Source organism: Dromaius novaehollandiae, chromosome 4 (assembly GCF_036370855.1).
Source record: "Dromaius novaehollandiae isolate bDroNov1 chromosome 4, bDroNov1.hap1, whole genome shotgun sequence".
NCBI classification, from domain to species: domain Eukaryota; kingdom Metazoa; phylum Chordata; class Aves; order Casuariiformes; family Dromaiidae; genus Dromaius; species Dromaius novaehollandiae.
Window position 1 is genome coordinate 7,970,768 of NC_088101.1, and position 27,249 is coordinate 7,998,016.

At 59.4% G+C, this 27,249-nt stretch overlaps 1 protein-coding gene and 2 long non-coding RNA genes across 3 annotated transcripts; all 3 read right to left on the minus strand.

Moving 5' to 3' along the window:
- Positions 1-927: 927 nt before the first annotated feature.
- On the minus strand, positions 928-7,063 carry LOC135328275 (maestro heat-like repeat-containing protein family member 2B). The gene is made up of 17 exons (XM_064511218.1): positions 6,986-7,063; positions 6,601-6,705; positions 6,267-6,390; positions 5,997-6,106; positions 5,537-5,689; positions 4,869-5,023; positions 4,492-4,654; positions 4,041-4,234; positions 3,519-3,656; positions 3,213-3,324; positions 2,696-2,842; positions 2,366-2,548; positions 1,943-2,098; positions 1,632-1,754; positions 1,388-1,490; positions 1,186-1,251; positions 928-1,051 (listed from the first exon to the last, which is right to left on the minus strand). Exons 1-17 carry the CDS (start codon positions 7,061-7,063, stop codon positions 951-953), a joined length of 2,211 nt encoding a protein of 736 aa, XP_064367288.1. The 3' UTR covers positions 928-950.
- A 1,405-nt stretch (positions 7,064-8,468) lies between these two features.
- LOC135328107 (uncharacterized) lies at positions 8,469-9,394 on the minus strand. The gene is made up of 4 exons (XR_010388832.1): positions 9,294-9,394; positions 9,015-9,134; positions 8,688-8,810; positions 8,469-8,506 (listed from the first exon to the last, which is right to left on the minus strand). It is a non-coding gene; the product is annotated as an uncharacterized LOC135328107 (long non-coding RNA).
- A 1,316-nt stretch (positions 9,395-10,710) lies between these two features.
- LOC135328109 (uncharacterized) lies at positions 10,711-11,608 on the minus strand. Its single transcript, XR_010388834.1, has 3 exons — positions 11,573-11,608; positions 11,223-11,321; positions 10,711-10,769 (listed from the first exon to the last, which is right to left on the minus strand). It is a non-coding gene; the product is annotated as an uncharacterized LOC135328109 (long non-coding RNA).
- Positions 11,609-27,249: the final 15,641 nt, after the last annotated feature.

The window sequence follows — 27,249 nt, forward strand, 5'->3', positions numbered from 1 at the left end:
CTGGTCGGGCCGTGCCGGGCACCCGGGCCGGGGGGACCCTCCGCTCCCCGCAGGCAGGGCCCAGCCCCGCGGCGCTGGGCAGCCCGGGCCGGGCAGGCGCTGGGCTCCGGCCCCTCGGGCTTCACTGCACCGCGCCGGCCCCCACCGGCCCCGCAGCCCGAACCCGGCCGAGCGCGGCTGCTCCCCCCCACCGCGGGGCCCGGGCCGAGCTGGCAGCGGGCAGCACCCGGCGGCGGCACCGACGGGAGGGCACCGGGCCGGGCCCGCAGCTGCCTCCCGCCCCGCAGCCGCCTCGCCCGGCCGGGCAGAGCCCCCCGCCCCGCACACGGCCTCGGCCCGGGCAGCCCCGGCCGGGCCCGCACCGCTTACCTGGGGCCGGGCGGCGCGGCCGGGGCAGCGCTCGCTGCTGCCGCCGCCCCGCCGCCTCCGGGATGCGGCGAGCGGGAGCCCCGCGCCGGGGAGGGGGCGGCCCGGGGGCCCCGGACACCCAGCGCCGTCGCCCGCCCGCGGCTCTAGGGGCCGGAGCGGCCGCGCAGGCGCCGGGAAGTGGCCGCCCTGCTCCGCCCCGTCCCTGGCCCCGCCCACTGCTCTGGCCCCGCCCCTCCCGTGGCTCCACCCCACCTCGCTCCACCCCGCCCCCGCCATTGGCTCCGCCCACTTCGCGGGTCTGCCCCGCCCCTGGTCTGGCCCCGCCCCCTTGCCCCGCCCCACCCGCGGCCTTGCCCCGCCCCTGGTTCCGGCCCCGCCTCGGCCCCGCCCCGCCCTTCAGCCCCGCCCCACCCCAGCTCTGGCCCCGCCCCCGGCCCCGCCCCCTTCAGCCCCAGGACAGCAGCCCCGGCCGGAGCCCCGGGGACCCGGTGGCCAACGGGGGCGGTGGGGAGCAAAGCGACTCCCGGGCCCCGGCGCAGAAACACCCCCGCTGCTGCGGCAGGTTCCCGGCGAGGTTTATTTCAGCGCCGCCGCGGGGGCTGCTCGAGGCCGGTGTCCCGGAGGAGCCGAGCGGCCGCCTGCTGCACCCGCGGGTCCCCGTCGCTCCGCAGCACCCGCAGAGCTGCAACGGCACCGGCCGTGGCGTCAGGGCCGCACCCGGCACCAGCCCGGCCGCTGGGTCAGCGACCGCTGCGGTGCCGGGGCCCAAACTCCCCCCAACCCCCGGGCCCGGGGCGCCAGGGCCCCGTCACCTACTTGCTGAGAGCGGCATCGCTTCCTCCCGCGTCAGCCACTCGATGCCCGCGTGCTCCACGAGGACCCCTGCGTGCACAGAGCAACACACCGACGTCAGGGCGACACACCGACATCAGAGTGCCCCCGGGACCCCCAGCCCGGGCAGACGGGGACAGCGGCGGCGTGGGGGGAGCGGCCGCAGAGAGTGCCCGCTCCGACTCACCGGTGACGTCGAGGGCCGCAGCCTGCAGCTCCCCGCAGCTCCCCAGGAAGCAGCGCCTGGCAGCGACGTACAGAGTCTGCTGGTGCTCGGGGCTCTCCTGGGCCTGGGGGACGCGGGACACGCTGTCCTTCTCGGCCGCAAGACGACCCCGCTGCCCTCGGCGTGTCACCCGCTCCCTCCCTCCCTCTCCCGGGGCCGGCAAGGGTCCCGCAGCCCCATCACGCCCGGGCGCGCAGCTCCTCACCAGCTGGCTGCAGACGTCGCCCAGCAGCTCGGCCGCGCTCAGCCGGGTGTTGACGGCGAGGCCCTGCCGCACCCTCCGCAGCCCCAGAAACGGGGCGCACAGCCGCAGGGCGCCCTGGCACGCCTGCCAAAGAGAGGTGAGCCGGGGTGCTGGAGTCACTACCCTGGGCAGCGCAGGGGCGACTGCGCGGGGACGCTTTCGGGGAGGCTCTGCAGAGACCCTGCAGCTGCTGAGCAGGCGGCAACGGCAGCAATGTCCCTGCGGCTGCTGCCTGGCTTCGCTTCTTGCTCCCCCCGCCCCGGGGCTCTTACCATGGAGGCTCCCGGGTCGGGGTCCCGGAGGTGCAGGACGAGGCTGGCCCACGTGCTGCCCAGCTCCTCCGTGAAGAAAGACCTCCACCTCCTCGTGGCAGAGGCGGCCAGCACCCCGTACAGGGTGAAGGCCGCCGAGCGCAGCGACGCCTGCTCCTGCAACCCAGAAACCCCGGCCCTCAGGCGGGCGACTGGGACGCCGCGTACGGCTGTTTCTGCAACACCCGGGCGCTGCCGGTCGAGCACGACGCCCGGAGAAAGGACCCCCACGGGGGTCACAAACAGCAGCTGCCCCACCTTCCCCAGGGAGAAGCATCTTCCCCGAACCCTCCCAATCCGCAGCGGCCCCTGCCCACGCCACCCCTCTCGGACGAGCCCACGAGGGACCCTTCGAGCAGGTGTCAGACAACACCGCTCACTCACAGCATCGAAGAACCCCTTGGTGGCCCTGGCGATGTCTCTGAAGGTGGAGCCCACAGCCTTCCCCTTCAGCTCCGTCACCACCTTCGCCAGCGCCAGCAGGCTCTCTGACACCACCTCCGCCGCGGCCACGTCCTCCAGGCCCCTCCGCAGCGCCTCCAGCACGGCTCCCTTGTGCTTTCGCAGCTGCCGAGCGTGACACACACGTGAGCCTCCTGCTAGTCCTGCCTCTAACTGCTCCTCTTCCCCATCGCCTCCAGGGGCTGAAGCTCTCAGAAGCAGCCCCCGAGCACATCGCAGCCCAAGTTTCGCGCGGAGCAAAGCCCCTCTCACCTTCTCCGGCGCCCCGCTGACCAGGTTGCCCAGGCCGCGCGCTGCCATCTGCCGCACGGTGCTGCTCGAGTCCCGCAGCTTCTCCAGCAAGGCCCTCGCGATGGGCTGGAGGCACCTCCACTCCTGCAGCGCCGGCTCCTTCATCAGCTGCAGCACAGCAACCCGGCCGTCGGCACCCGCAGACGGATGCAGACCAGGCCCGGGAACAGCAGCCGCCCCGGGCTCCGCACGAGGAAGCCCCACCAGCCCCAGCTGACCGCCCCCATGCCCAGCAGCTTTCCTTGGGGCCCGGCCCAGGCTGCGGCTTTGGCCAGGCTGAGGGCAGCGCTGCCCTGTGCCCGGGGGTGCTCATGGGTGGGTGGGGGCTGGGCAGGGGCCAGGGAAGGGCAGCTCCTGAGAGACCTGCTATGAGGGGGGATCTGCTCCCGCCGGGAATGTGACACCTTCTGCCGGCACCTTCTTGCTGGCATCCTGAGAAAAGCCCTCCTAAACCTCCCTCTCCCACCTTCTCCCTCACCTCCGCAAAGAAAGCCGCGGCCATGACCCGCAGGTTGGCCGAGGGGGCGTCCAGCCACTGGGTCAGCACCAGCACCAGGGGCAGCGAGATGGTCCCGGCGCGGAGCAGCACCCTGCGCACAGAGCACAGGCAGGCGACGTGCGGTTACACAGGGCGGCACCCGGCCTCGGGCCCCCGAGATCCCCCCGCTCCCACGCGGGCTCTGCTTGGCCCCTCCAAGACGCCCGGGCCCAGGGGAAGGGTCCCGCCAGCCCCTCCCGGGTCGCGGCCACCCCGGAGCAGCGAGGCGCCTCCTCGGGCTCTCACCCGGTCAGCAGGCAGACGCCGTCGTGGTGAGCCCGGGGGTCTTCCAGGGCAGCCCAGGCGCCCTGCTTCCGCAGCAGCCACAGCCATTTCCCATCGAGGCACGTGCGCAGCACCGCCTCCAGGGTCTCCAGGGAAAGCCTGGGCGAGGAGAGAGCAGCGAGGCCTCAGTCACGGCAACAGGCTAAGGAAACGCTGCCGCCGGCGAGGCCTTCGCTCACTCGTGCTCAGCCTCACCGAGGGAGCTGCAAACACCCCTGGAATGACATCTCACAACCCTGAAGCCTGACAAGCTCTAAGAAACCTGGCCTAGGGACCGTCGGCTCACAAACACGCCAACAGAGACCAAACCAACCAGCACGCCAACACTCATAAAACAAGAACTACAACCAAACAGACAAACCCAAACCAAAATAAATAGAGCCCAGGGGAAGAAACAAGTCTCCCTGGGGCACCTTCCTCCCTGGGAATCAACGTGACGGGGACCCAAGCCCAGCCCCTGCGTCTCCGTCCCCTGGCTCCTACCTGCAAGGATTGTCATCGCTCGCGTGGCCCTTCAGGAACAGCTTTCCCCGGGTGCTGAGTGGGGAAGACGGCATCTCCTTGCCCACTGTGGCGCTGATCTGCTTCAGCAGCACCGGCAGCAGCTCCGGGAGCAGGCGCTGCACAGCCTCCGGGCTCTGCAGTGCTGACACCACCACAGAGATGGCCCGGGTCATCTGCAGAGAAATGCAACCAAAAGCCGCCTGTGAAAACAAGGCCTTTTCCCACCTGTGCCCTGCCCGCCTCGGGGACCTTCACTGCCTGCAGTTTACTCCCCTGCAGCCTGGCAGCAGCAAACGCTCTCGGCTGACAGCGCTGCCCAGGGCCCAGCATGGCACCAGCCCGGGGGGCTCAGGGAGGTTCGCAGCATGCACGGAGCTCCCTCAGGCTGAAGGGTGATTTGGGAAGTCAGGTACGAAGCCGGTGCACGTACCTTGAGAGGCTCCAGCGCAGCCTCCTCCTCGTCTGCCTCAGGCTTGGCAGAGCTGGTCCTGGGCTGGTCGCTTCCCGAGTTCTTCAGTTTTTCCATCAGAACCCTCAGGAAGTGGTCCACAAAGAACTTCCCCCCCAGGACCCTCCACAGCTCCTCGGTGTCACTGCAAGGGAGCAGAAGTTCCCCCGTGAGCCCCTGGGCTCTGGTACCTGCGACGACCTCGGCAAGGGCCAAACGCTCTCCTGGCCTCCAAGACGGCTCTTGCCGCGCTCAGGCTTTCTGCCCCCGGAGCAGCAGGACCGGCTTCTCCGCTGGCTCCTCCTCGCCCCGTCAGCGGTGGCTCCTGCCCGTCCGTGGGGCCGGGGCAGTGCACGTACCTGTCCATGGGCAGCTGCTTCTGCAGCAGGCTGTCGATGACGGCCCCGGGGTGGTAGAGGGCGAGCACGGACACCGCCTCCAAGAGGAAGTGCCGGAGGGTGTCCTGCTGCATGGTCGGCATCCGGATGTAGATGATGCTCAGGATTTCTGGCACCTGAACGCAGACCACAAGAGCCGTCGTCTCCATCCTCTCTTGCTCCTCCCACACGGCCCAGGCACCCCCACTCGGCCCACGAGCAATTCCTGCTCCCCGACCATTTCTCAGGACCCAGCCCTAAAGCCCCAAGGCTCTGCGCAGCGGCGGGGGGACACCGGACGGCCACGGGGACACATCTCTGCTGCCCACCGAGGGCAACGCCGAGGAGCCACCCTGGGCTCCTGGGGCTGGGAGGGCTGAGCATCGCGCCCGAGAACCGGGGAGCAACTGGGCACTTTGGGTGCCTCAGCTCTAATTGCCTCCGTCGTGGGAGCCACCGGGGTTTGGCCCAGCAGGGTCAGTGTCACCGGACGAAGAACAACCCCGGGATGAGGCGGCCGGCACTCGGATTCGACAGAGCCCTCGGCGCTGCGCACCAGGGGCGGCACTTTGGCCCCCGGCACCTGCACGAGGTGCCCGGCAACGGCGGAGGCGGGAAGGCCCGAACCCCCGGGAAAAGGCGTCTCTCACCTCCGCGAATAGCTGTCCCCCGCACGTCTCCAGGAAGGTGAGCAGCCACTCGCCCGCTGCCTGAGCACACGCGGACCTGGCCGACAGCATCCCGTCCAGGGCGGCAGAGAGGAAGTCCGTGGCCTGCGCTGGCGGGATGTGTTTGCAGACGATCTGGGGAGACATCAGAAACGGGAGAGGCCACGTCGCAGGTCTGCTCCGGCCCTTCACAAAGGAGAGGAGACTCGAGCGCGCGGCCAGCGGGGCAGTTCGCTGGGCCTGCAGGGTGCCAGGGCTTTACAGGGCAGCTGTGCAGGCAGGGCCTGCCGTGCTCTGTGCTGCTCGACAGCCGCTTGCTGCTCCCTAACCCCGGGTGCCCGTTGCAGCAGCTCTCCCAAAACGCAGCGGGGCCCCAGCAGCGAAGCAGGGAGCCGCACGGGAGCCCGGGCACCGGCTTCCCCCGCGCTGTGGGGCCAGGTACCTTTCTGAGTCTGGAGGAAGCCTGGAGCAGAGCCTCGGCGTCTGGGGCACTCAGGCGCTGGCACAAAGGCTGCACCTCGTCCTCCTCGGCCCCCGTCTCCAGCGTCTTGCCTGCAGGGAGCACCAGGAGAAAAGGGTGGCGATGGCGACGGAGACCCACCTCTGGCCCAGGGGCCGAGAGAGGAACGAAGAACGGAGCCCGGCCCCGCGCAGTCGTGGGGCGCGGGGGGCAGCGGGGAGCTGGCTGAGGCCGGGAGGGGGCTGCCCTCACCTTGTATGCGGAGGAGGTGGCCGAGGCAGGCCCCTGCCCGCTGGCGGGACGTGGCCAGCGAGTCGCAGGTGAAAGGCGCCAGCAGTCCCACCATGGAGCCAAAGGGCCCGAAAGAGGTTTCTCCCTGGGGAAACACAAGGACGACGAGGAGGTCGCGGGCAGCCCTGGCGGCCGATCTCCCTGTCCCAGCTGTGTTGGCGCCCGAGCTGTGGCAGGGCATCGGGGCAGGCAGCGGTGCAGCCCCACAGCCCGGGAGACCCCCGGGGCAGAGTTCCCAGCCGGGCCCGCAGCCAGCAGGGAGGGGGGACATGGCACACGGGGGGTCCCTTCTCACCGTGAGCTCGAATCGCTCCTCAAAAGCACCCAGCAGCTGGGCGCAGGCCTGCAGGGCCCTCTCCCACTCCCACTCCTTGGCCGAGGTGAGCCAGTACTCCAGCACCTGCGGAAGAGCACACCTGGCTCACAACAGTCCCCCCAGCCATCCTGGCCTGCCCACCGCCACCCCAAACGCCTCCCTCCCACCCAGAGTCCCGCCGAGGAGCTGCTGCCTCGGCAGCTGGCGGCACAGCCCCTTGCCGGCCCCGGCAGCCCCTCATGGAGGGCACCGGCGCAGACGTGCCCCACGGCCACCTCGCGCTGACCCCGCCGCCTCCACAGCCCAGCTCTCCCCACGCACCCGGCACTGGTGACGCCTTCCCCGTCCCCCCACGGACACTCACGTGCAGCATCTCCGACAGCCAGTCCGAGCTGAGGTCTTCCTCCAGCAGGGCCGTCACCAGCTCGCCCAGAGCCCCCATGGTCCGCGCGTGCAGACCCTGAGCACGGGGAGAAGGACGGGCGTTGGGCCGCGCTCGGAGACGCCCAGCTCGGCCGCAGGGGCAGAGCGCAGCGCGTGCTGCTGGGGGATCCCCGGAGAGGCCGGCAGAGAAGGGCCAGCAGGTACCTGCACGTGCAGAGCATCTGCCGCCGTCGCCCCCTCCTCTTCCGCCGGCTCCAGGGCAGGCAGGGGCATCACGCTCCGCACACACTGATCCAGGAGGTCACGGTTTTCCTCCCGGCTCAGCGATGGCTTCAGTTTGCTGGCAGAGAAAGAGGGAAACACACAAGAGACTCACTACCACTCCCCAGAGCGGCGGCTCAGATGACAACTCCCCGCAGCCCCGGCGCAAAGACCCTACCTCAAGTGCCCCACGGCCACAAACGCCTCCCGGCGCACGGGGGACGCCAGGCGATCCCGGGGCTCCCCCTGCACGAAGCCCTGCAGGTCACAGAGACACGCGCACAGTGGGCAGCGGGCGGCCGCCGAGAGCCCTCCCGCCGGGACCAGGCTCAGGGCGCTCCAGAGGTCGCGTGCGGCCAAGGCAGAGCATCGCGCCTCGGGGCGACCGGCCTCGGGGCTCGGCCCCAACCTCCCCGGTGGCACCGTCCCGGCCCCGGCACTCACCAGCAAGGTGTCCAGCAGCTCCCGTTTGCGGCAGAGCTCCACGCCGCGGGAGCCCCCCGCCACCTGCACGGCCCGGCTGACCTCGGTGACGCTCCGGATCAGCGCCAGCTTGAGCTGCACGTCCTGCGTCCCGGCACAGGGAAACACGGCGGCGCTGGTGAGGAACTCCTCACAGCACCAAGGGCTCAACGAGGAACACGGCGGGCAGTCCAGCCCCAGAGCACAGCGCACAAGGGCGACTGCGTCTGCCCAGCGCCTCGGGCACCTCGGCTCGGCACACGGGTCGCAGGAAGGAAACCTCCTCTCCCCTCCCGGGAAGAAGCTCCCCCCGCGGAGGCACGAGCTTTCCCGGCTACCCACCGCAAGGAGACCCCCGGCCCCCAGCCTAGGGAGCGGGAGGGCGAGTCCGGCACACCTGCGTGGGGAAAGGGGTGTGGGAAGGGCCGCGAGCAAGGCCCCGGGGGGCAGGACTTACCTTGGTGGAGAAGGAGAAGCCCAGCACCTGGAAGGGGAAAGGCGGTGGAGAGAGAGGCAGTGAACCAAGGCGCACAGACGCGGGACACACAGCAACGGCCCCGGAGCGCACAGACCCCGCAGGGCAGCAGGGACGTCTGTGTGGCTGGCCCTGCGCCCGTGCACCCACCTGGCAGCTGGCGCGGTAGTGCTGCAGGATGCGCCCCACGACGTCGCTCTCCATGCAGGCCAGGAGCTGCTCCGGGGGGGCGCGGAGCGCGATCTGGCCGTAGGCCAGCACGAGGGCCATGTGCCTCCCCGCTCTCTTCCCCTGGTGGTATTCCTGCGCCGCGGGAGAAGCCGCGAGACGTCAGCCCAGCGCCTCCGTCGGGCCCCAGCTCCCGCTGCCTCCCGGCGAAGGAGCTGCCCCGCTTTCCACGCAGCAGCCACCCCTGGGCTGCTACTGGTTTACAAGTGAAAATAAAGCAGAGGAAAAACGAGCCAAGACACCCGGCATCCTTTACCTTCAGGCGTTTGAAAGCCCCAGACACTGGTCTTTCCTCCATGGACGCCCCAAACTCCTGCACCACCTTCAAGGCAAGGTGGAAGTGGCTCTCGGCAGAGCCGGCCAAAACAGAAATCATTGCCTGCAACACAAGAGAAAGGGTGAGGCGGCCTCTGGCCGACACTCAGCCACGGCAAGCTCCGAGCGACACTCGCGATATCGTCCGACGGAAACAGCAGCGACAAGGAAATGAGAAGAGCCTGCAGCGCTCTGCTCGGAGAGATCACCGCTCCCCTGGAAATACCGAGGGGCTCCGGGGAAAGCAAGGGGAGAAGAAGAAACTCACCTCTCTCTCAGACGCTTCCAAGTAATTTGTCCTTGAGAGATACTTCTTCATTTCCCGGTGGACGTAGGGGACGTGCCGACACGCTGCCAGGGACACCCCGACAGCTTTATACAGGAAGGCCTGAAAGACAAGCGGCCACCCCAGACGTGGTCACGCACGGTCTGGCGGCACAGAGCCGGGCCGCGACGCACCAGCCCACACCAGGCACGACTGAGCTGGCCGCGGCGCCTGGCCGTCCAGCTCGGCTCCCGCAGAAACGAGGCCTCGGCAGGGACCCACCTGCTCCCGGGACGGCCGGGGGTAGCTGCCCGTCTGCTGGCTGAGCTCCACGCTCAGGCCCACGGTCCAGGCCTGGCTCTCGATCGTCTCCAGCGATGTCCTCAGGAACTAGGAGAAACACAAGTTGAAGCAAAGCCCCCGCAGAGCGGGTCACAACGTGCGACGACGGGACATGGCACAACACGACACGACCCTCTGTGATCCACAGCTCTTTGCAAAACAAAATCCCCAGGGCCTTTGCAGGGGGTCTTTCCTGTGTTTCCTGTTTTCTGAACAAAACTGGCATTTCCCTGCTCAGGGCTCCCCTGCTCCTGGTTACCTTTCCACCCACACCTTCCCCCACTTTCCCACCGGTAGCTGCTGCCCTCGCAGCAGTGCTGTACCTTGAGCAGGAGCTGCTCCCACTCGGCAGAGTCCAGGCAGCTCTCGCTTTGCCCTACAAATCCGGAGCAAGAAAACCCTCCGTGTTACTTGGTGCCACAGAAGAGCCCGGGGGCTCCTTGGCACTCAAACATCCTCCGGCTCCCACACCAGAAGGGGCCCAAGCCGCGAGGCTCAAGCCCTCATGCCAAACTCTTGGCCAGGCCCAGGAGACGGGGGGATGGGGATCTGCACTTCCCCCAAAATCTCCAGAAAATAACTCAGAGCCTGCAAGGGAACGGGGGTGGGAAGAAGAGCGGGGCTGTCACCTAAAGCAGCGTCTTAAGAAAGGAAACCCAGCGTTTCTGTGATGAAATTCCAGCCCCCTGGAAAAAAACCCTCCCTTCCCAAGGAGGTCAGCCCCGGGGATGCTCAGCTCCCTCTCGGCCCCACCTGGGCTGCTCTGGCGCTGCCCGAGAAGCCCAGCAGGCCTCAAGCCTCCCCTGCTCTCCCCCTTTCTTCTCAAGGGCTCCCGGCTCCTCCAGGCACCCCACAGACCCCCAACACCTCGCGGCACACGCACAGACCCCACAGCCTCACCGTGCCCCACATAACGCCTCACCTTGGTCACCCGGAAAGTGTCCTGGACCTGCTGATACTGCCCCAGGAGCCAGGGGAGCTGCTCCCACACGCGCTCACGGTGCTCTTCCTCGCGCACAAGGAGGCCCATCATGGCAGCCATCGCCCCCAGGACGGCCTGCTTGGCCTGCAGGGAGGGCAGCGAGACGCTCTTCAGCGGGGCCCCAGGTCCTTCCCCCCCGACACGGTCTGCCCTCCCCACGGAGAGGCAGTGCCCTGCTCCCCTGGAGGAGAAGGCCTTGCTCCAGAGGAGAGGGCACGTCCCCACCCCGGCCCCGCCCAAAGGCCCCTGGCGTCGCGGGGCCGGCACGGCAGCCGCTCTCACCTCCTCCTCCTCGCAGCCCAGCCAGCTCCCCACCACATGGTGGAAGAGCGGGGAAACGCTGCTGCAGAGCTGGGCCTGCCCCATGCGCGGGAAGCTGCATTGCTCCCAGGCGCCCAGGTAGGTGTTCACGGCCTTCGACCACTGCTCCAGGACTGCGGCGAGAGAAGGGCAGAAGGATCAGGGCAGAGCCTGTGGCGGGGACGAGACCTTGCTCTGCCGCCCCAGCCTGCCCTCGGCCGCAGCCCCCCGCTCGCCGCGGCTCCATCCGAGACGGGGTCCGGCCCCAGGCACAAGCCGCGCGGTGCTCGGAGATGCCCTGATGGAAACGCTGCGCTGTTGCTCTCCTCCTCCCCATCACACCTCCTCCTCCTCCTCCTCCCAGCCGTGTTCCCCTCCTGCGCTTCCCCCTGCGTCCCTGCCCCAGCCGTCCCAAACACTCGCCCTCTCCCCCGAAACCCCCCAAAACCAGCCCGCCCTGCACGCAGCAGGCGGGAGGGAGCCGGGGCAGAGCTCAGAGCCTGGCAGGTCGCACCGGGAGCAAAGCGCAGCAGCAGAGGCGCCAAGGCTGCCCCGGCCCTGCCCCTGCCCGCGGGGCCGACACTCACCGCTGCAGACGGCGCGCAGGGTCCGGCTGCTCCCCACCTGGCTCAGCATCGTGCGCAGGGCGAAGAGCGTCATGCCCACGAAGGGGACGCACCGCAGGGCTGCAGAGAGGGCAGGGCAGAGGCGCAGAGAGCGGCCGTCGTCACTGGGAGCCGGGGCAGCGCGCGGGGGAGCCCCGGGGCAGGGGCTGGGGCAGTTCCCGGCGTGGGGACGGCTTGCCGGGACTCGATGGGGTGCTGGTGCCTGCCCCGAGTGGGGAGCGGGGCAGCCCTTCGGAAGGGAGCATCAGGGAAGATCCCTTCTCCCGGGTACCGCAGACCACAGCCCCGAGCCAGAGGCTGACGGGCCCTACCGTAGCTGCTGGCCAGCTTGCCCAAGGTGATGAACACGAGGTCCTCGGAGATCTCTCCCAGGGCCCTCAGGTGGCACTGCAGCTCGTACATGACGCTATCAAAGTGGGAGTGGGCCAGAGCCACCAGGACGTCGCTGGCGGCCATCCGCACCTCCTCCGTCACACCCTGGCGAGAGCGGGAGAAAGGCTGAAGGCGCCGGCAGCGATCGCCTGCCTCCAGCTCTCGGTTCCTGCCTTGGCCACCTCCCCGCACAGCTCCAGGTATCGCCCCCCAAATCCACTGCAGCGATGAGTCCCCAAGGCCTCTGCCTCCAGGAAACACTTGCTGGTGCAGAAATCGTGGCCCTGCACATCCCAGCTCCGCCACCAGCCCTGGGCGCAGGCACCGCTGGCACAGGCAGCTGCTCTGCTCTGCGCTCCCTCTGCAGCAGGGCTGGATACGGCCTTTGCTATCGCGGAGCCGCATCCGCGGGGAAGGAGCTGTCACAGGGGTCTGGGAGCCTCTGACAGGGCTTAGTGCTAGACACGGGTCCTCAGAGCCCTCCTGCGTTTTACCAAACCGGGCTCTAGCCAGGCGCCTCTGGCTGCCTTCAGAGAGGAGCAGCTCACCTGCGCCGCTCTCATGTCCCTCGAGGCCGCTGCGATCACTCTGGCCAGGACAGCGCTCTGCACGCGGCCGTCGTCGCCCTGCAGGACTCTCTCCAGCTCTCGGTAGACCTCCGCTCTGTCGCCCTGGGGACACGGCCCAGAAGGGAAGAGCTTGCCCTTGCCTTTCCTCAGTGCCAGGGAGCCCCAGAGCCGGGGACACGGGCCCCGCCAGCGGCAGCGTTTGCAGCACGCGCGGGTGGCAGGAGGGCGGCGGCGCCCTCGGGAAACCAGGGGCCCTGCCGGGCACCCGCAAACCCAGGCCCGGCACAGCGCGACGCCCCCGCCTCACCTCCTCCTCTTGCAGGCGGTTTGACAGAGAAGCCACTCGCCCAGCAAAGGTGGGGACGGCTGCAGGGACGGACTCTGCCGCCCTGCCTCCATCCTCCCGAACGGGAGGCCGGGACCAGCAGCCTCCACAAGCGAAGAGACCTGCAAGGAGAGACCCAGAGGATTAGCACCAGCTCTGCTGGCCTCAGCTGCCTGCGCTGTTTCGGGGCAAACGTCTCCTCAGCCTGCAGAGAAATCCTTTCCCCCAGCACTAACACCGCAGCCAGGGCTGTGTCAGCAGGCGGGCAGCCAGCAGGGCAAAGGCAGCGACTCCTCCCCTCTGCGCAGCACTAGCGAGACCACCCCGGACGCTGGTCCAGCCCAGGCTCCTCAGTAAAAGACAGATACGCTGTAATGCTGTGATATAGTGGAGTGAGTCCAGAAGAGAGTCATCAGCATGGCTGGGGACTGGAGCACATGAGCAGCGAGGGAAGGCTCAGAGAGCTGGCTTGGGGCGGCCTGGAGAAGGGGAAGGGAGAACAGCGTATTGCTGCCTGCAGCTACCTAATGGGGGACACAGAGAAGACAGAGCAAAACTCTTCTCAGAAATGTACCTTGACGGGATGAGAGGCAACAGGAACAAGTTGGAACATGAGAAATCCTGATTAACTATTAGAAACACTATTTCCCATGAAGGTTTGGGGATGACCTGCTGGAAAGCAGCTCTGCAGAGAAGGCTCTCAGGGCCCCGATGGACAACAAGCTGACCACGAGCCAGCAACGTGCCCTTGTGGCCAAGAAGGCCCATGGTATCCTGGGCCACATTAGGAAGAGCATTGCCAGCAGGTCAAGGGAGGGCATCCTCCCCCTACTCAGCCCTGGTGAGGCCACATCTGGAGGACTGGGTCCAGTTCTGGGCTCCCCAGGACAACAGAGACATGGAGCTACTGCAGGGAGTCCAGCACAGGGCTACTAAGGTGAGGAAGGGACTGGAGCATCTCTCCTATGAGGAAAGGCTGAGAGAGCTGGGCCTGTCCAGCCTGGAGAAGAGAAGACTGAGCAGCAGATCTTATCCATGTGTATCAGTATCTGAAGGGAGGGTGCAAAGAAGATGGGGCCAGACTCTTCTCAGTGGCGCCCGGGGACAGGACCAGAGGCAACGGGCACCAACTGAAACCCAGGAAGCTCCATCCGAACACGAGGAAAAAATTCTTTACTGCAAGGGTAACCAAGCACCAGAACAGGTTGCCCAGAGAGGTTATGGGTCTCCATCCTTGGAGATATTCAGAAGCTGTCTGGACACCATCCTGGGCCAGGTGCTCTAGGTGAGGCTGCTTGAGCAGAGGGGTTGGACTAGGTGATCTGCAGAGGTCCCTTCCAACCTCAACCAGTCTGTGATTCTGTGAAGGGGGTCAAACACCAGAAGAGGCACCCAGGGAGGCTGTGGGATCTCCATCCGCAGAGATCTGCCTCGCAGCCAGGGCCCGTTAGCTCCTTGGGTGGAAAGCCCGTGAAACCAGAGCCTGGAGGGAGCTGCACGGGAGCGAGGAGGCGGCTTTCTCCCGGGGATCTGGTGCAGTTGCAGGGTCAGGGGAGCTCTCGCAGCGTCAGAAACGGCCAGCCCTGCTCAGCGGTGCCGAGCACCAGGGGTTCGCGCTGGGGATCTCCTGCAGCCCCGGCCCAGCCCCGCCCCAGCCCCTCACCTCGGAGCGCCCGGAGTCTCCGCATGGCGCCGGGCCAGGGACAGCGCTGCTGCGCCAGCCCTGCCTGAGGACAGAGCGGGACCGCGGGGACCCGCCCCAGAGCGCACCACCCTCACCGCCACAGAGCTCTGCGGCCAATGAGGGCCTGCCCCGGACACGCCCGCCTACATCACAGAGGGCCCAGACCAATGAGGGCCTGCTTGGGGACACGCCCCCGCCCATCACAAAGGGCTGCTGGCCAATCAAGGCTTGCCCCAGCACACACCCCTGCCCATCACAAAGGGCTGCCAGCCAATAAGGGCCCTGCCCCAGGGCCACGCCCACTCAGGGCAGGGGGCCAGAGAGGGCAGCAGGCAAAGGGCCTCAACAGGCCCCCAACCCTGCCCCCTTTCCCCATCTCCCTCCATCACTGCCACACACTGCATTTCCTCCAAGGGGGCTGGGCACTGACCTGGCCTCAGCAGCCCCTCCCAGCCCCACAGCCAGAGGTGACTGCTCTCAAGGGGGCTGCTTCACCCTTTTCTTTCCTCTGCCTTTTTGCCTGCCTTTCTCCAAAAAGGAGCCTGCTGCAGGCTTGTCACCTGGGTACACGCCTGTCTGTGTCATTCCCTCTGCTCCCTCCACCAAGGTTTGCACTCCCTCTCCAAGGAGCACAAACCTGAACCCAGAACTGGAGACCTCACACCTGTGACAGTCTTATGGCATGTTTAAGACTAGGGGGTCAGGGGAAGGAGAGAGGCAGTTCAGCTCTTAAAGGAAAGCTCCTATCAGCTCTCATTGTACAGGAAAACCTAAGCTCCCCTTTATTGGACAGGAGAAAATTTCAGCAGAAGACAGACCCTGAAAATCAGGAGGACTTGGGGTCTGGGCATGTAGTCCCCCATGCCAACAGTCAATGTATTTAGCTGACAAACTCCATGCTGGCATGGCCTAAGTGGATCTAGTTCTAAGCTCTTACTCCACACTGACTGCAAAGTGTAGCTCCACTGCCACAGCCAGCCAAGAACATCAACATCTCTCCAAATGCAGCAGCACTGAGTCACTCTGATGGAGGGCAATAAAAGCTGGTGTCAGATGCTCTGCAACTGCATCCTAGTCTTCATTTAGTGGTTGCATTTCTGCAGTCTGGGAGCCCTTCAGACAGAGAGAAAGGCAGCCCTCAAGTATGGCCAAGCAGCTCCCATCTTTCTGCAGAGGACAAGGGGTGTCTACCCTGAGAGCAGTTAGCCTTGTACTGGACAGGGAAAGTACTGTCAAGGAAGTGATTTTGGTGAGAAAGGGTTACTCCTCACCAGCCACTTCACCTTGAAGGAAAAAGGGGAAGTGCTGTCATGTAGCCAAGGCTGCCTGGTAAAGCTGTGTGAGTTCTGCCTTGTGACAAGTCCTCTGCAAACTGAAGAGCAGGTTTGGTTAGCTTTATTGTTTGAGGTGGCATGTATTTTTTTTATTATCAGCTGTTGTCACACTTAATGGTATAGGACACATTTACCTTTGCAACTATCACAAAAGACAACCACCAGAAAGCAGCACCCACTTTTGCTTGCAGGGCCTGCTGCCCACTGGTCACCCAGGCCAGCCCCCAGCTTAGTGATAAAGAATATAGGCCTGGGGCTGTCTAGAGGTAGCTAGAACACCACACAGGAAAAATGTTTTTCTGCCATTGATTTAAGCACCCCTTTCTTTAGTATCCCACTTGGTGAAAGCAGCCAACCCTCATTTGCTTTTACAGGGAAAGGGCAACAATTAACATGGACACCTCCCACGAGGTTTCACAGGGTCTCCCACCTTTTTTCCCCACAAATATTGGGGAAGGATGTAAAGGATACCAAATATCAGGGGGATCAGCTCTAGGGCAATATGTAGATGACTTGCTCATGGCAAGGAGAGAGGAAGGTACCTGTCTAATAGACTCTGTACATCTATGCATGGCTTCAGCAGAAAACTGTCACCAGGCATCTCCATCTAGTCTCCAGCTGTGTCAAAAGCAAGTAAAATACTTGGGGCTCACTCTGAAAGAAGGGCAATGACTACTAGACCCAGAAAGAGGAGATGCTATAAGAAAACTCCCCCCTCCAGGAACAAAGAAACAGTTACAAGGATTCCTTGGAGCTGGGGGATTTTGCACACCATGGATCCCTGGGCTGGGAGAATTCACAAAACCCCTGACAGAGGCAACCCAGAACAAAGCAGAACCCATTGCACAGGGCCCTGAAAGAGAGCAAGCTTTTAGAGCTATGAAAGGAGCTTTGGCATCTGCACCTGCTCTCTGGCTCCCAGATTAGACAAAGCCCTTTGATTTGTACACACATGGACCTAAGGGCATTGCCAGCAGAGTAATAATGCCAGAGACCAGTAGCATGTGATTCTGCTCAACTAGATTCAGTTGCAGGTGTGGCATCTGTGACAGCAGCAGCAATAGTGGAGAGAAGCCACCCTCCCATTCTGGGACAGCCTTTGCAAAACCCAGATCTAGTCCTATTTGTAGATGGCTCATCCTACTATCTGCACAGACAGCAACAAGCTGGGTATGCTGTAGTCAGCCAGGAACAAGTGATAGAGGCTGAACTGCTTCTCACACAAATGAGTGTGCAAGGAGCAGAACTAGTAGCCTTGACACAGGCAGCACACCTGGCAAAAGGAAAGCAAGTCATCCTCTACACCAGCTCTCAATATGCCTTTGGGGTATGTCATGCAACTGGGATGTTATGGAAAGAACAAGGACTTATTGTTTCCTTAGGAAAGAAAATATCTAATGGAGAAGAAACACTATTTGCTAGAGTCAGTCCAGCTGCCTGAAGAAGTTGCTGTGATGCACTGCCCAGCCCATACTAAGGACACTACAGAAACTGGGAAAGGAAATGCTTTAGCCAACACCACCACAAAGGCTGCAGCCCAACCACCTTTGAGAGACTGTGTGGTTGCAATTCCAGTCAGGAACCAGAGTGAATGGCTGAATTTAAGAGACCTCAAAACCATGCATGAAAAGGACTGCTCAGCAGCAGAGAGGAAACAATGGGAAAAGCAGGAAGCAAAACAAAATGACAGTGGAATATGGACACTTGGGGGAAAACATTCTAAAAAGAAGTAATTACTGTAGCTAGGGGGTTTGATGATAAAGCTCATGGGGGAGCCCAGGCAGTAGCTAACCAGGCACAGAAAGGATGGGCCACACCAGGAATCTATGCAGCTGCAGAAAGAAAAACTGATAGCTGCCCAACCTGCCAAAAGGTCTCCAGCAGCAAACCAACCTCAGAGTTAGGGGGACAACCGTGGGCCTCCTTCCCTTCTCAAAGGCTACAGCTAGACCTCGTGGATATGCTGTCCACCAATGGGTACAAACACTTGTCAGTGATAGGAGATCAGTCATCAGGCTGGGGAGAGGACTTCCCAACAAGAAAGGCTGAGGCAGGAGGGGTGGTAAAAACCTAACTAAAAGAAATCCTACCCAGATATGGGGTTCCAGAAGCAATGCAGTCACACAGGGCTACCCATTTCACAGCAAACAATCAAGCAACTATACACATCACTAGGAAGAGAGAGAAACCTGCAGACCCCTTATCACCCACAGTCTGCAGGACAGGTAGGAAGAATGAACAGAACATCAAAAGAAAAAACAGCAGGAATATGCATACACACACTGCTCTAAAATGGCCAGAGGCATTGAACTTAGCTCTATGGGAGGTTTGAAATGCCCCATGACAACCCACAGGACTAACACCAGCAGAAATTCCCTTTGGGAGACATTGCCATACCAGGGCCTTACACCCCTGCTAAGACCAGCCTGTTAGAGATGAACAAGTGACACAACATGTACTAGCTTTAGAGAAACAGCTTAAGGCTTCACAAAAAATCAGGCTCCCTGGTTTCAGCCAGTACCAGACATTCAGGCACATGACAGACAGCCTGGGGATGAAGCTTTAGGTAAAACATTTCTACAAAAATCCAAGTCAGAACCTAAGTGGGACAGGCCATATACTGCCATGCTGTGTTCTTACTTGGCTGTTCAAGTTGAACTGTACTTGCATACACTGGAAAGAGACGGGCATGTATGAGAACCCTTGGCAGTCATATTCATAGACACCACTGCTGCAAATACAAGTAGTGACTCAAATATTTGTGTTCATAACTGGACCAAAATTATGGGATGCAACTTCAACCATTCAGCTCCTGTTAGATCTCATCAGTTGTTACCATCTAATTATACATTGACTCAGAATTTACTACCTACCCCCACTGGAATACATCTTACACTGGTGAAAAAGCTACTACAACATGATGACCTGCATCAACTCCTAGAAGGCATCCAAAACAATGGACAAGAACTCTAATCGCCACTCATCAGGATACAGAAGAGATACACCATGCCTTAGAAAGGAAGATAAGGAAGGATGGAGACCATCATGGGTGGAAAACACTCCTAGGATGGTCACCAACCACAACAGGGATTTATGATCACCTGCTGCACCCAGTAGTAGTTGTGTTAAGTTCATCTGTGTCATGCCTATCACTTACAACCATATTATACATGAAATTATGGAAAGTGACAGTCTGCCTCAGAAGACTGAGGACTGTTTCAAGTGTTAGCAGGGATGCTTAATAAGAACAAAGGGAGGACTGCTAAAGAACATTGAACTGAAACTGTCTAGAGGTAGCTGCCCAGCACAACTTTTATAAACACTTGGCATGAGTAGCTCAATTGGCTGAAGCCTTAGGCCACACTCAGAGAACAGGAGGGACTTGCATCCAGCTCAGGAAAAGAGGCCCCAGGGCCAGCTCCAGCTGGAAAGACAAGGACATCACAAGCAGTCTGTATCCCTGTGTCTCACACTCCAGAAGGGAGGATGTCACAACTCTGAAATAAGGCCTGTGCTGGCCATCAGGACCCTGAGAAACAAAGCCTCCTCTCCTTGCTGGGGCAGGGAGAGTTGTGGTCTGCAACCACCTCCTCCTCCTCAGGACCTTGAGAGACAGAGGGACCCAACAAGGAACAAAGGCACATCCCTCAGCAGAAACCACACCAGTAAAGATGAGGAAAGAAACAGCCTGCCCAGGGACAACAATGAGACCCAATAAGGAACAGGAGACCCCAGAGCTGAATATCACTAGTGGTCTCAACTACCACATGAGAGGTGGAGACCTTGGATTCAAAGGCTACAATTGCCCAGGGATTCCTTTCCTTAGGGTCCCCTTCCAGAGGCACCCAGCTCCAGCTGCAATCACTGCACACATGCCATTAAAATTCATTTCATTCACTTGGATTTGGCTCCACACTTCCCAGCAGGAACCTAGGGTCAGACCCTGCTGTGGTGGGCAGCAAACCTAACCTTCCCTAACACTGTTGGAGCAATACCAACTGCTGGTCTGAGCCTCTTTGGGAAGCCCCATGCTCAAGGGTTAGTGTCATGCCTGACAATTTCTCTGCTTATTACCCAAGGGCTTTACCTTGTACATGATTTTAAGACACAGTTCAGCAGTACTAAAGGATTTAAATAGGGCCTTGCCTGCCAATACTCCCCCCTCCCAAGAGGGCTACTCATTCTCAGCAGCTCTGGAAATAATTCATCCCTTCTCAAACCACCCAAACTGCCCTTGCTCTCCTTTTGAGCCTCTGTTCCAGCTGTCACCAGAAGGGCAACACTCTTAACCCCCTGCTCCTCCCACAAGTCCCTCCTGGCCCCACTACATTCAGGAGAGATTTGGACTGTGCTCACAAGAGCTCACAAAGCAGTCATGTTGAAACACACTGTCCTAAGCTCAGGAGTCTCCTGGGGGGCTGGTAAGGGCTAGTTTTACACACCACTCAGTTTCTGCACACACCCTGTAGTAGACAGGCAGCTGGGGCATCTCCTTGACAGATAAAATAGTTTTAGGCAGTCTCTGAAGCAGTCCTATTTGACTTCTATCATGTCTAAAAAGTCAAAGCAACACGAGGCAGACAACATACCAGGTACATTTTTCAGCTTTTGACGGCAGCCTTCGGATCCCAGTTATGTCTGCCTTGGGAGCAGACCCCATCTTGCCATGTTCATGAGACACAGCACTCTTCTAAGACCTGCAGGGGAAAAGCAGAGTCAATCCAATTGTACCCCGTGGTTAGCTACAGGACTTGGCATGCCACATACTGAAACACAGGGGCAATCACTACACTGTTGTACCTCCAAGCAAAGCTTGCTCAGAGGGGCTTATTTAAGCCCATTGGGGTGATCAACACCCATGTCAATGGACTAGGCAGAGACTGGAAACTCAAAGCATGCAGCAACTCACCTCACTGGATGGCTCCTCTGACAAGCCACTAACATCTCAGGCCCATCAAGCTTCACAACCTCTCATGAGAAAGACTAAAAAGGGCTCTCCAAAGAGCACAGGGCCTAGGAAAAAAAGCCCCCAGCAAGCGATGCCTGTGCCATGACAGCATGTCTGGCAGGAAGACAGGGGACTGCTGCCTGCTGAAAGGAGCCCCCAGGCACTGTCACCTGCTGCTCCCCCTCAGCACATCACACATCCAAATGCAAAAGCTGCACGAGCCCCTTCCAGAGCCAGCTGCTTTCCCAACTGTCCTACCAGGGCTTGTTGCCCCATTCAGCTACTGGGCACAGGGCCCTGCCCAGACCCTCGGGTCAGCAGGCACAAGCAGCCCTGCTGCAGCTGCCGGGAGGCAGGAGCTCACAGCCTCCCCAGCTCAGGCCTCTCACCAGCCTTGTCCCCAGCTGTCCCTCCTGCCCTGCCCCCGGGCTCAGGCACTGACCTCAGCAGAGCTCTGCAAAGGGGCTGGTGTCCCCAGCTCCTCCCCCCTGCTGCTGCACAGCCCCAGCTCCTCCTCCCCAGCCACCCACTGCCTCCAGCACAGCAGGGCTCCCACGGCCCAGGGCAGCCACCCCCTGCAAGAGGCACCCAGCCCCCCCGCAGCCTGGGGGAAGCCCCCCCTCTCCCTGAGGCAGCTCCTGTCACTCCCCCCTCCCCCACAACAGCCCCCCCACCAGCTCACACCAGCCCCACCCCTCCACCAATCAGCTGCAGCCCCGCCCCACAGGCAGCCCCAGAAGCTTCCAGAAGCTCCTGGAAGGAGAAAGGCAGCCTGAGGCAAAGGGCCCCTAGGGCAAAAGAGGGAGTAACACCAAGAGGTGCCCAGGGAGGGGACAGTGCTGAGAAGCTCCAAGCACCCACTTAGAGACACTGGAAAGCAGCAACCTCACCAGCAGCTTCTGGGAAGGAGCCACCTGCCTCAAGAAGCACTGTCCCCAAAACAGGGAAGAAAAAGCATCAAAACCAGCTGTCAAAAGCCAGGAAGGGGAGAAAATCCACACCCTGGCAGAGCACAAACAGCAGTCCCTCCTCCATTATCATGGGAAGGGGTGTTGGGGGGGAGGTCACACTCATTTCCTTCCCTCCTTCAGTTAGGGAAATTCAGGCAGTTTTAATTAGTTAATCAGCACCAGATCAGACCTGCTGCTTTGGGGCAGTCAAGAAGCACCAGGTCCCACTGGGACAACTCTGAGGGCTCATGCCAAGGGCTCCCCTCCTTGCCTTCCTGCCCACCCCAGCCCCTCCATGGGCAGGAGAATTGGAGGCAGCATCTGCTTGTGCTACAGCTGTGAGGAGCTCCCAGGAGCAGACCCAGGGCACCCTGACTCCCAAGGCCTTCCTCACCACCTGCCTTGACTTGGAGCCAAGACCTGGGTTCCCATCACATTGGGTTTCCACTCCAGGGCCTGAATCAATTCAGTTTGCTGACCAAAAAACCCAGGAAACACCTTGTGCATGGGAGAAGAGCTCTTCACTGCCTGAGGCTTTTCCTGCTTTGTTGTTAGTTGACACTTGTTGGCTGACAAGCATTTGCTTAGACTTGCTCTCTTTTAAATCAACATAAGGCTAAAAGAGATAGCACATCCTAATGCAACTACCCCCAACTACTGCTCATTCGGGAAGAGCCTGGATGGTCTCTTCCAGGCCACTGCTTACTCCTCTCCTTCAGTGCCTGCATTCCAGTTGGGACAACAACTGGAACTTCAAAGGATTGTTTTCTCTTACAGAGCAAGAAGGCCATGTGCCAGTTCCAGCTCCCACTTGCTGCTCTGACACAGTCCCTGCCCCATTTCCCCTCCCACTCCAAGGGACTCAGAAGCAATTCCCAACAAGGACACAGTGTTGTGGGCACCAGCAGCACTGGGCATCAAGTGAAGTCTTAAAGAGTTTAAAATAAACCAAGCATCTCTTCCCAAATAACCCTATTCAATAAGTGATCAGCTCTGCCAGGGACACCTCAGACAACAAGCAGCTCCATTTGTTCTCTCTGGGGAAACCCTACACTGGAGTTTCAAAACAGCACTTCACTCTACACACCCATAAAGCTAGTCTAAGCAGCAAACACATGCAACACCTTCTTAGCTTTACTTGAACACTTGCTCTTTTTCCACAGAAACAACAAATAAAGACTTCTTTTCTTCTCAGGGCTCTTCTTGAGACATGCAAGAAAAACCCTGAAGGGAGTCAGAAGCCACAGACCTGGAAGGCTCTGACATGCCCTGTTTGCAGCAAGCCCAGACTCCCTGCTTGGAAGCATCACTCTTCAGCTCTTAAGAACATGCATCAAGGGAAAGTGACAAACTGTTGCACAAACAGAAAAAGCAGAGCATGGAAAGACTGTTTGGTTTGTCCTCAGTGGTCAAGTGGCACAACCCACTCTCTGACACCTCAACACCTGGAGTATTTCCTGTTAAAGAGCACTGGACTGGGGCTGTCCAGGGGTAGCTGCTTAGAACAACTGCTAAGAGACTTGCTTAGCAGGAGCAGCTAGATTTGCTGAAGCCTTAAGCCACACTCAGGTGACTCATCATGTTAGCTGAAAGAGGGCCCCAGAGCTGGTTCAGGCTGGAAAGAGGAGGAAGTCACAAGCAGTCTGCACTCCTGTGCCTCACACTCTGAAAGGGAGGATGTCAGGACTTTGAAATAAGGCCTGTGCCCCTGGGCATCAGGACCCTGAGAAACAAAGCCTCCTCTCCCTGCTGGGACAGGTCCATTGGGGTGGCCTGGAATTACCACCTCTTCCTCCTCAGGACCTTGGGAGACAAGGGCAGGACCCAGCAAGGAACAAAGGCACATCCCTCAGCACAAGTCACAGCAGTAGAGAAGAGGAAAGAGACAGCCTGCCTAGGGACAGCAATGGGACCCAAGGAGGAACAGGAAGACCCCACACCTGAGTATTGCTGGTGGTCTCAACTACCACATGAGGGGTGGAGAACTTAGACTGAAGAGTTACAATTGCCCAGGGATTTCTTTGTTCAGGGTCCCTCTTCAGCAGCACCCAGCTCCAGCTGGAAATGCTGCACATGCAATATTAAACATGCTCATTTTCACTCTGACTTGGCTTTGAACTTCTCAGCAGGACCCTAGGGTCAGACCCTGTTACAGTGGCTAAGCACACACAGTTTTTACATAACATTTATTTCAGTTCAACCAAGGCTTTCATGCTGTTTTAGGTACACAAGTGAACAGTAGCTTACCAACCACTCCTGGAAGGTGGTATATCAGCACCCAAGCTCTTAGCTAGGGCATTTCCCCAAGGCCTCCAAACTCCTGCAGGGAAATGAAGTAACACAGTAATGGGTAAGTCAAGTTTGAGAACAGGAACACTCCCAGCCTCCCTTAGACTACTCCCAAGAAGTCAAGAGAAGAAGCCCTCACAACTCAGTTAGCAGCTCCATCTTTCACCACACCTGACCAAAGACCTGCATGACTGAGCTACAAAACAGATCAGATGCTGCAGAAAAAGTAGCAAATGCCTCAAAAAAGCTTTCATGCTACAAAAATACTGTAACACACACAGCCACCAAAGCCCTGAAAAACATAGGGTACTACATCCAAATTGAAAGTCTACATAAAGAGACAAATTAACACTGGTGTGGTGGTGGGGGAAGTGGAGGAAGAAACAAAACTTAAGCTAAAATTAAAACAGAAAGAGAAAAGACAGCCAAGAACAGGAAAGACACCACAAGGCAGCTCCAAAAACCCCTCAGAGACTACAACAACTAGACAGCTTTAAAACTTAACTAAAACAACAAAAACACTGAAAACAAGACACACATCTCGCAACACAAGCAAGTCAAAAACAACATATGAACATATGCTCATTTTCACTCTGACTTGGCTTTGAACTTCTCAGCAGGACCCTAGGGTCAGACCCTGTTAGGGTGGCTAAGCACACACTTTTTTTACATAACATTTATTTCAGTTCAACCAAGGCTTTCATGCTGTTTTAGGCACACAAGTGAACAGTAGCTTACCAGACACTCCTGGGAAGTAGTAACACCCAAGCTCTTAGCTAGGGCATTTCCCCAAGGCCTCCAAACTCCTGCAGGGAAATGAAGTAACACAGTAATGGATAAGTCAAGTTTGAGAACAGGAACACTCCCGACCTCCCTTAGGCTACTCCCAGGAAGTCAAGAGAAGAAGCTCTCACGACTCAGTTAGCAGCTCCATCTTCCACCACACCTGACCAAAGACCTGCATGACTGAGCTACAAAGCAGATCAGATGCTGCAGGAAAAAGTAGGAAATGCCTCAAAAAAGCTTTCATACAACAAAAATACTGTAACACACACAGCCACCCAAGCTCTGAAAAAAATAGGATAGCACATCCAAACTGAAAGTCTAGATGAAAAGACAAACAAACACTGGTGGGAGAAAGTGGAGGAAGAAACAAAACTTAAACAGAAGTAAAAGAGACAACCAAGAACAGGAAAGACACCACAAGACAGCTCCAAGAACCACCCAGAAACCAGAAAAAAACCCACAGCTTTAAGACACACCTAAAAAACAACATTAAAAACAAAAGACACAACTCACAACACAAACAACACCTCACAAACAACACCCAGCAGACACACAACCCCAACACCAGCCAAACAAAGCCCCCACCCCCAAGGCTCAGCTTAAATACAGCCCTCAGGCCAAGGGGCAGAGGGGGCGTGGCTGGAGCTTCCAGGTGAGGCTGGTCAAGGCAATTTGGACCTGGGTGTGGTCAGGGTCTTGACAGCACAGGCAAGAATGGCAAGGTGAAGCCTTTAAATGTCAACAAAAACAGCAAGGTAGATTTAGAGTTTTCTGAGAAAACACCAAAAGTTTCTGCAAGAGAGGAAAATGGCTGGAGAATGTTTGTTTTCTGCTTCTTGTGTTGTAGGGACTAAAAAAAGCCCCTAAGCAGTGCTAGCGAGGGCCAGGCCCAAAGCATGCAAGAGGTGTTTCTTCACATGATGCATAATTAGGCGCTGGAGTTTCTGGCTGGATGTGAACAGTTCACATGGGCTCCAAAAAAGCCTGGACAAACTCTCAGGAAAGAAAAACCTGTGAGGGATGTGAAATGCAGAGGCACCACCTCTGGTGCTGGGAATGCTTGAGCCACAGATAGCAAGATACATGACACCTGCAGGAGAAGGATTCCTGTATGCTCGCGCTGCACATCTAGGCAGGTACAGCTTCTTGGAAGTGTTGGGAAGGTTCTCGACATCAAACGCTAGCAGGTATTCAAAGAAGGCTTTCACTACCATCGTATCAAAGGCCTTTGGGGGCAGGTGACATGTATATATGTGGGTATGATATACCCACCTAACAAAATTGTCCTGGTTAAGCTTTGCTTCCATGTGAGGTGTTCCAAGGGACTGTCACTTTTCACATGGAAGAGCTTTCTTGCTATGGCACTAGGGCCCTTGGTGCAGCAGGAGGCCTTAATTGCCCTGATCAGGCTCAGCTGTGGCTTGCCTGACCAGAATCAGCTGGGGCTTCCACCCACCCGTCCTCCACCCATTGGCCAGAGGGCTGCATTTAAGCTTGGTGAGAGGGGTGCTTGTTCTTGCTGGGTGCCCTGGAGAGGGGGAGTGGGGTGTTTTGTGGGTTTGTGTTTGTGTTGTGCAGGGTGGGTGTGTTTTGGGGGCTGGGGTCTCTAGGGTGGTGCTTGTGCTTTGTCTGTTTAATGCTGTGTGAAGTTCTGTGTGAGGTGACTAATAAATTTGTTGTGGTGCCTTGTTATTGTAGGTCTATAGGTGTGCAAAGGCTGACTCTGTTTCTGTGTGTGTTTGGGTCATCCAGAGTTCTGATCTCCTCTTCATTTCTGGAGTCCTGCTGTGTTTCCTGTTCCCTGGGAGGTAAGTATGTAACTAGGGTTGAGTGCTCCTTGTTAGGAGTTGTTTTGTTATCTGAGGGGCCAATATTCCTGATCTGCTGAGGAGTCCTTGTTGAAAAGCTGTGCCCTTTGAGTTCTGGTAGCCTCATTCTCAGGCTGCTCTTTTTAAATGGGAAGAGTATTCTACCAGGAAAAGCTTGAAAACTCCCAGTCTCACTTCTTGGAAAGCAAAGAGTGCTAAGCCAAAACAGCTGGTCAGATGTAGAATCTTTGCAGCTTGGAGGGCTTGAATTCATCTTTCATGCAGTTTGTTGATTGCATCTCCTTATCTTGCAGGAAAGGCTAGTATATGGGGGAGACTGGGGGCAAGAAGGTTGTGACAGATGCTTAAATCATCAGGTCAGAAGGGAGTTCTTCAAAAGCATTGTTTTCTGACCACAAAACCCAGTTCCTATGACAGAATTGGGTCAGAGTCATTCCTTGACTCTGCCTGTGCCTTCTGAGATGGAGGTGAGATAGTTTTCTCCAAATGTCCCAGTACTTGAGGCAGGTCTTCTCAAGAAATCTTCATGCTTCAAGCTTAAATTAAGCAGTGTTGTTATTAGTGAGCCTAGTAGAAAAGAATGAGAGACAAAATGCAGTGTTCAAAGACCTCCCAAGTTTGGTCAGATAGCTTCACAGCCATGTTTGGCAGATGCTTGGCAGTACTATGTTTTGAGGAGAAATGAGTGTCTCCTCTCTTGCCAGCTCCCTTTGGATGCTCTTGTTTCTCTCTGGAGCTCTCCAAAGGCATGTGGAGTGCTGCAGCTGAGAAGAGAGAAGCAGCTGCGGGACAGCTCTGCTGCAGTCTCTGGGCTTCAAAAGCCTGAGCTGCTGCTGCCCTAGCTAAAGACATGGCTTATGCCCCCAGGACACAGAAGGGGGCCAGCTACCACATCAAGGGTG

Coding starts and splice junctions, on each gene's coding strand:
- LOC135328275 (XM_064511218.1), bottom strand. CDS start 7,063: ATGGGGGCTCTGGGCGAGCTGGTGACGGCCCTGCTGGAGGAAGACCTC. Junction 5,690..5,996: donor CTTCCTCCAGACTCAGAAAG/GTACCTGGCCCC, acceptor ATGTCTCCCCAG/ATCGTCTGCAAACACATCCC. Junction 5,024..5,536: donor GGGGACAGCTATTCGCGGAG/GTGAGAGACGCC, acceptor GTCTGCGTTCAG/GTGCCAGAAATCCTGAGCAT.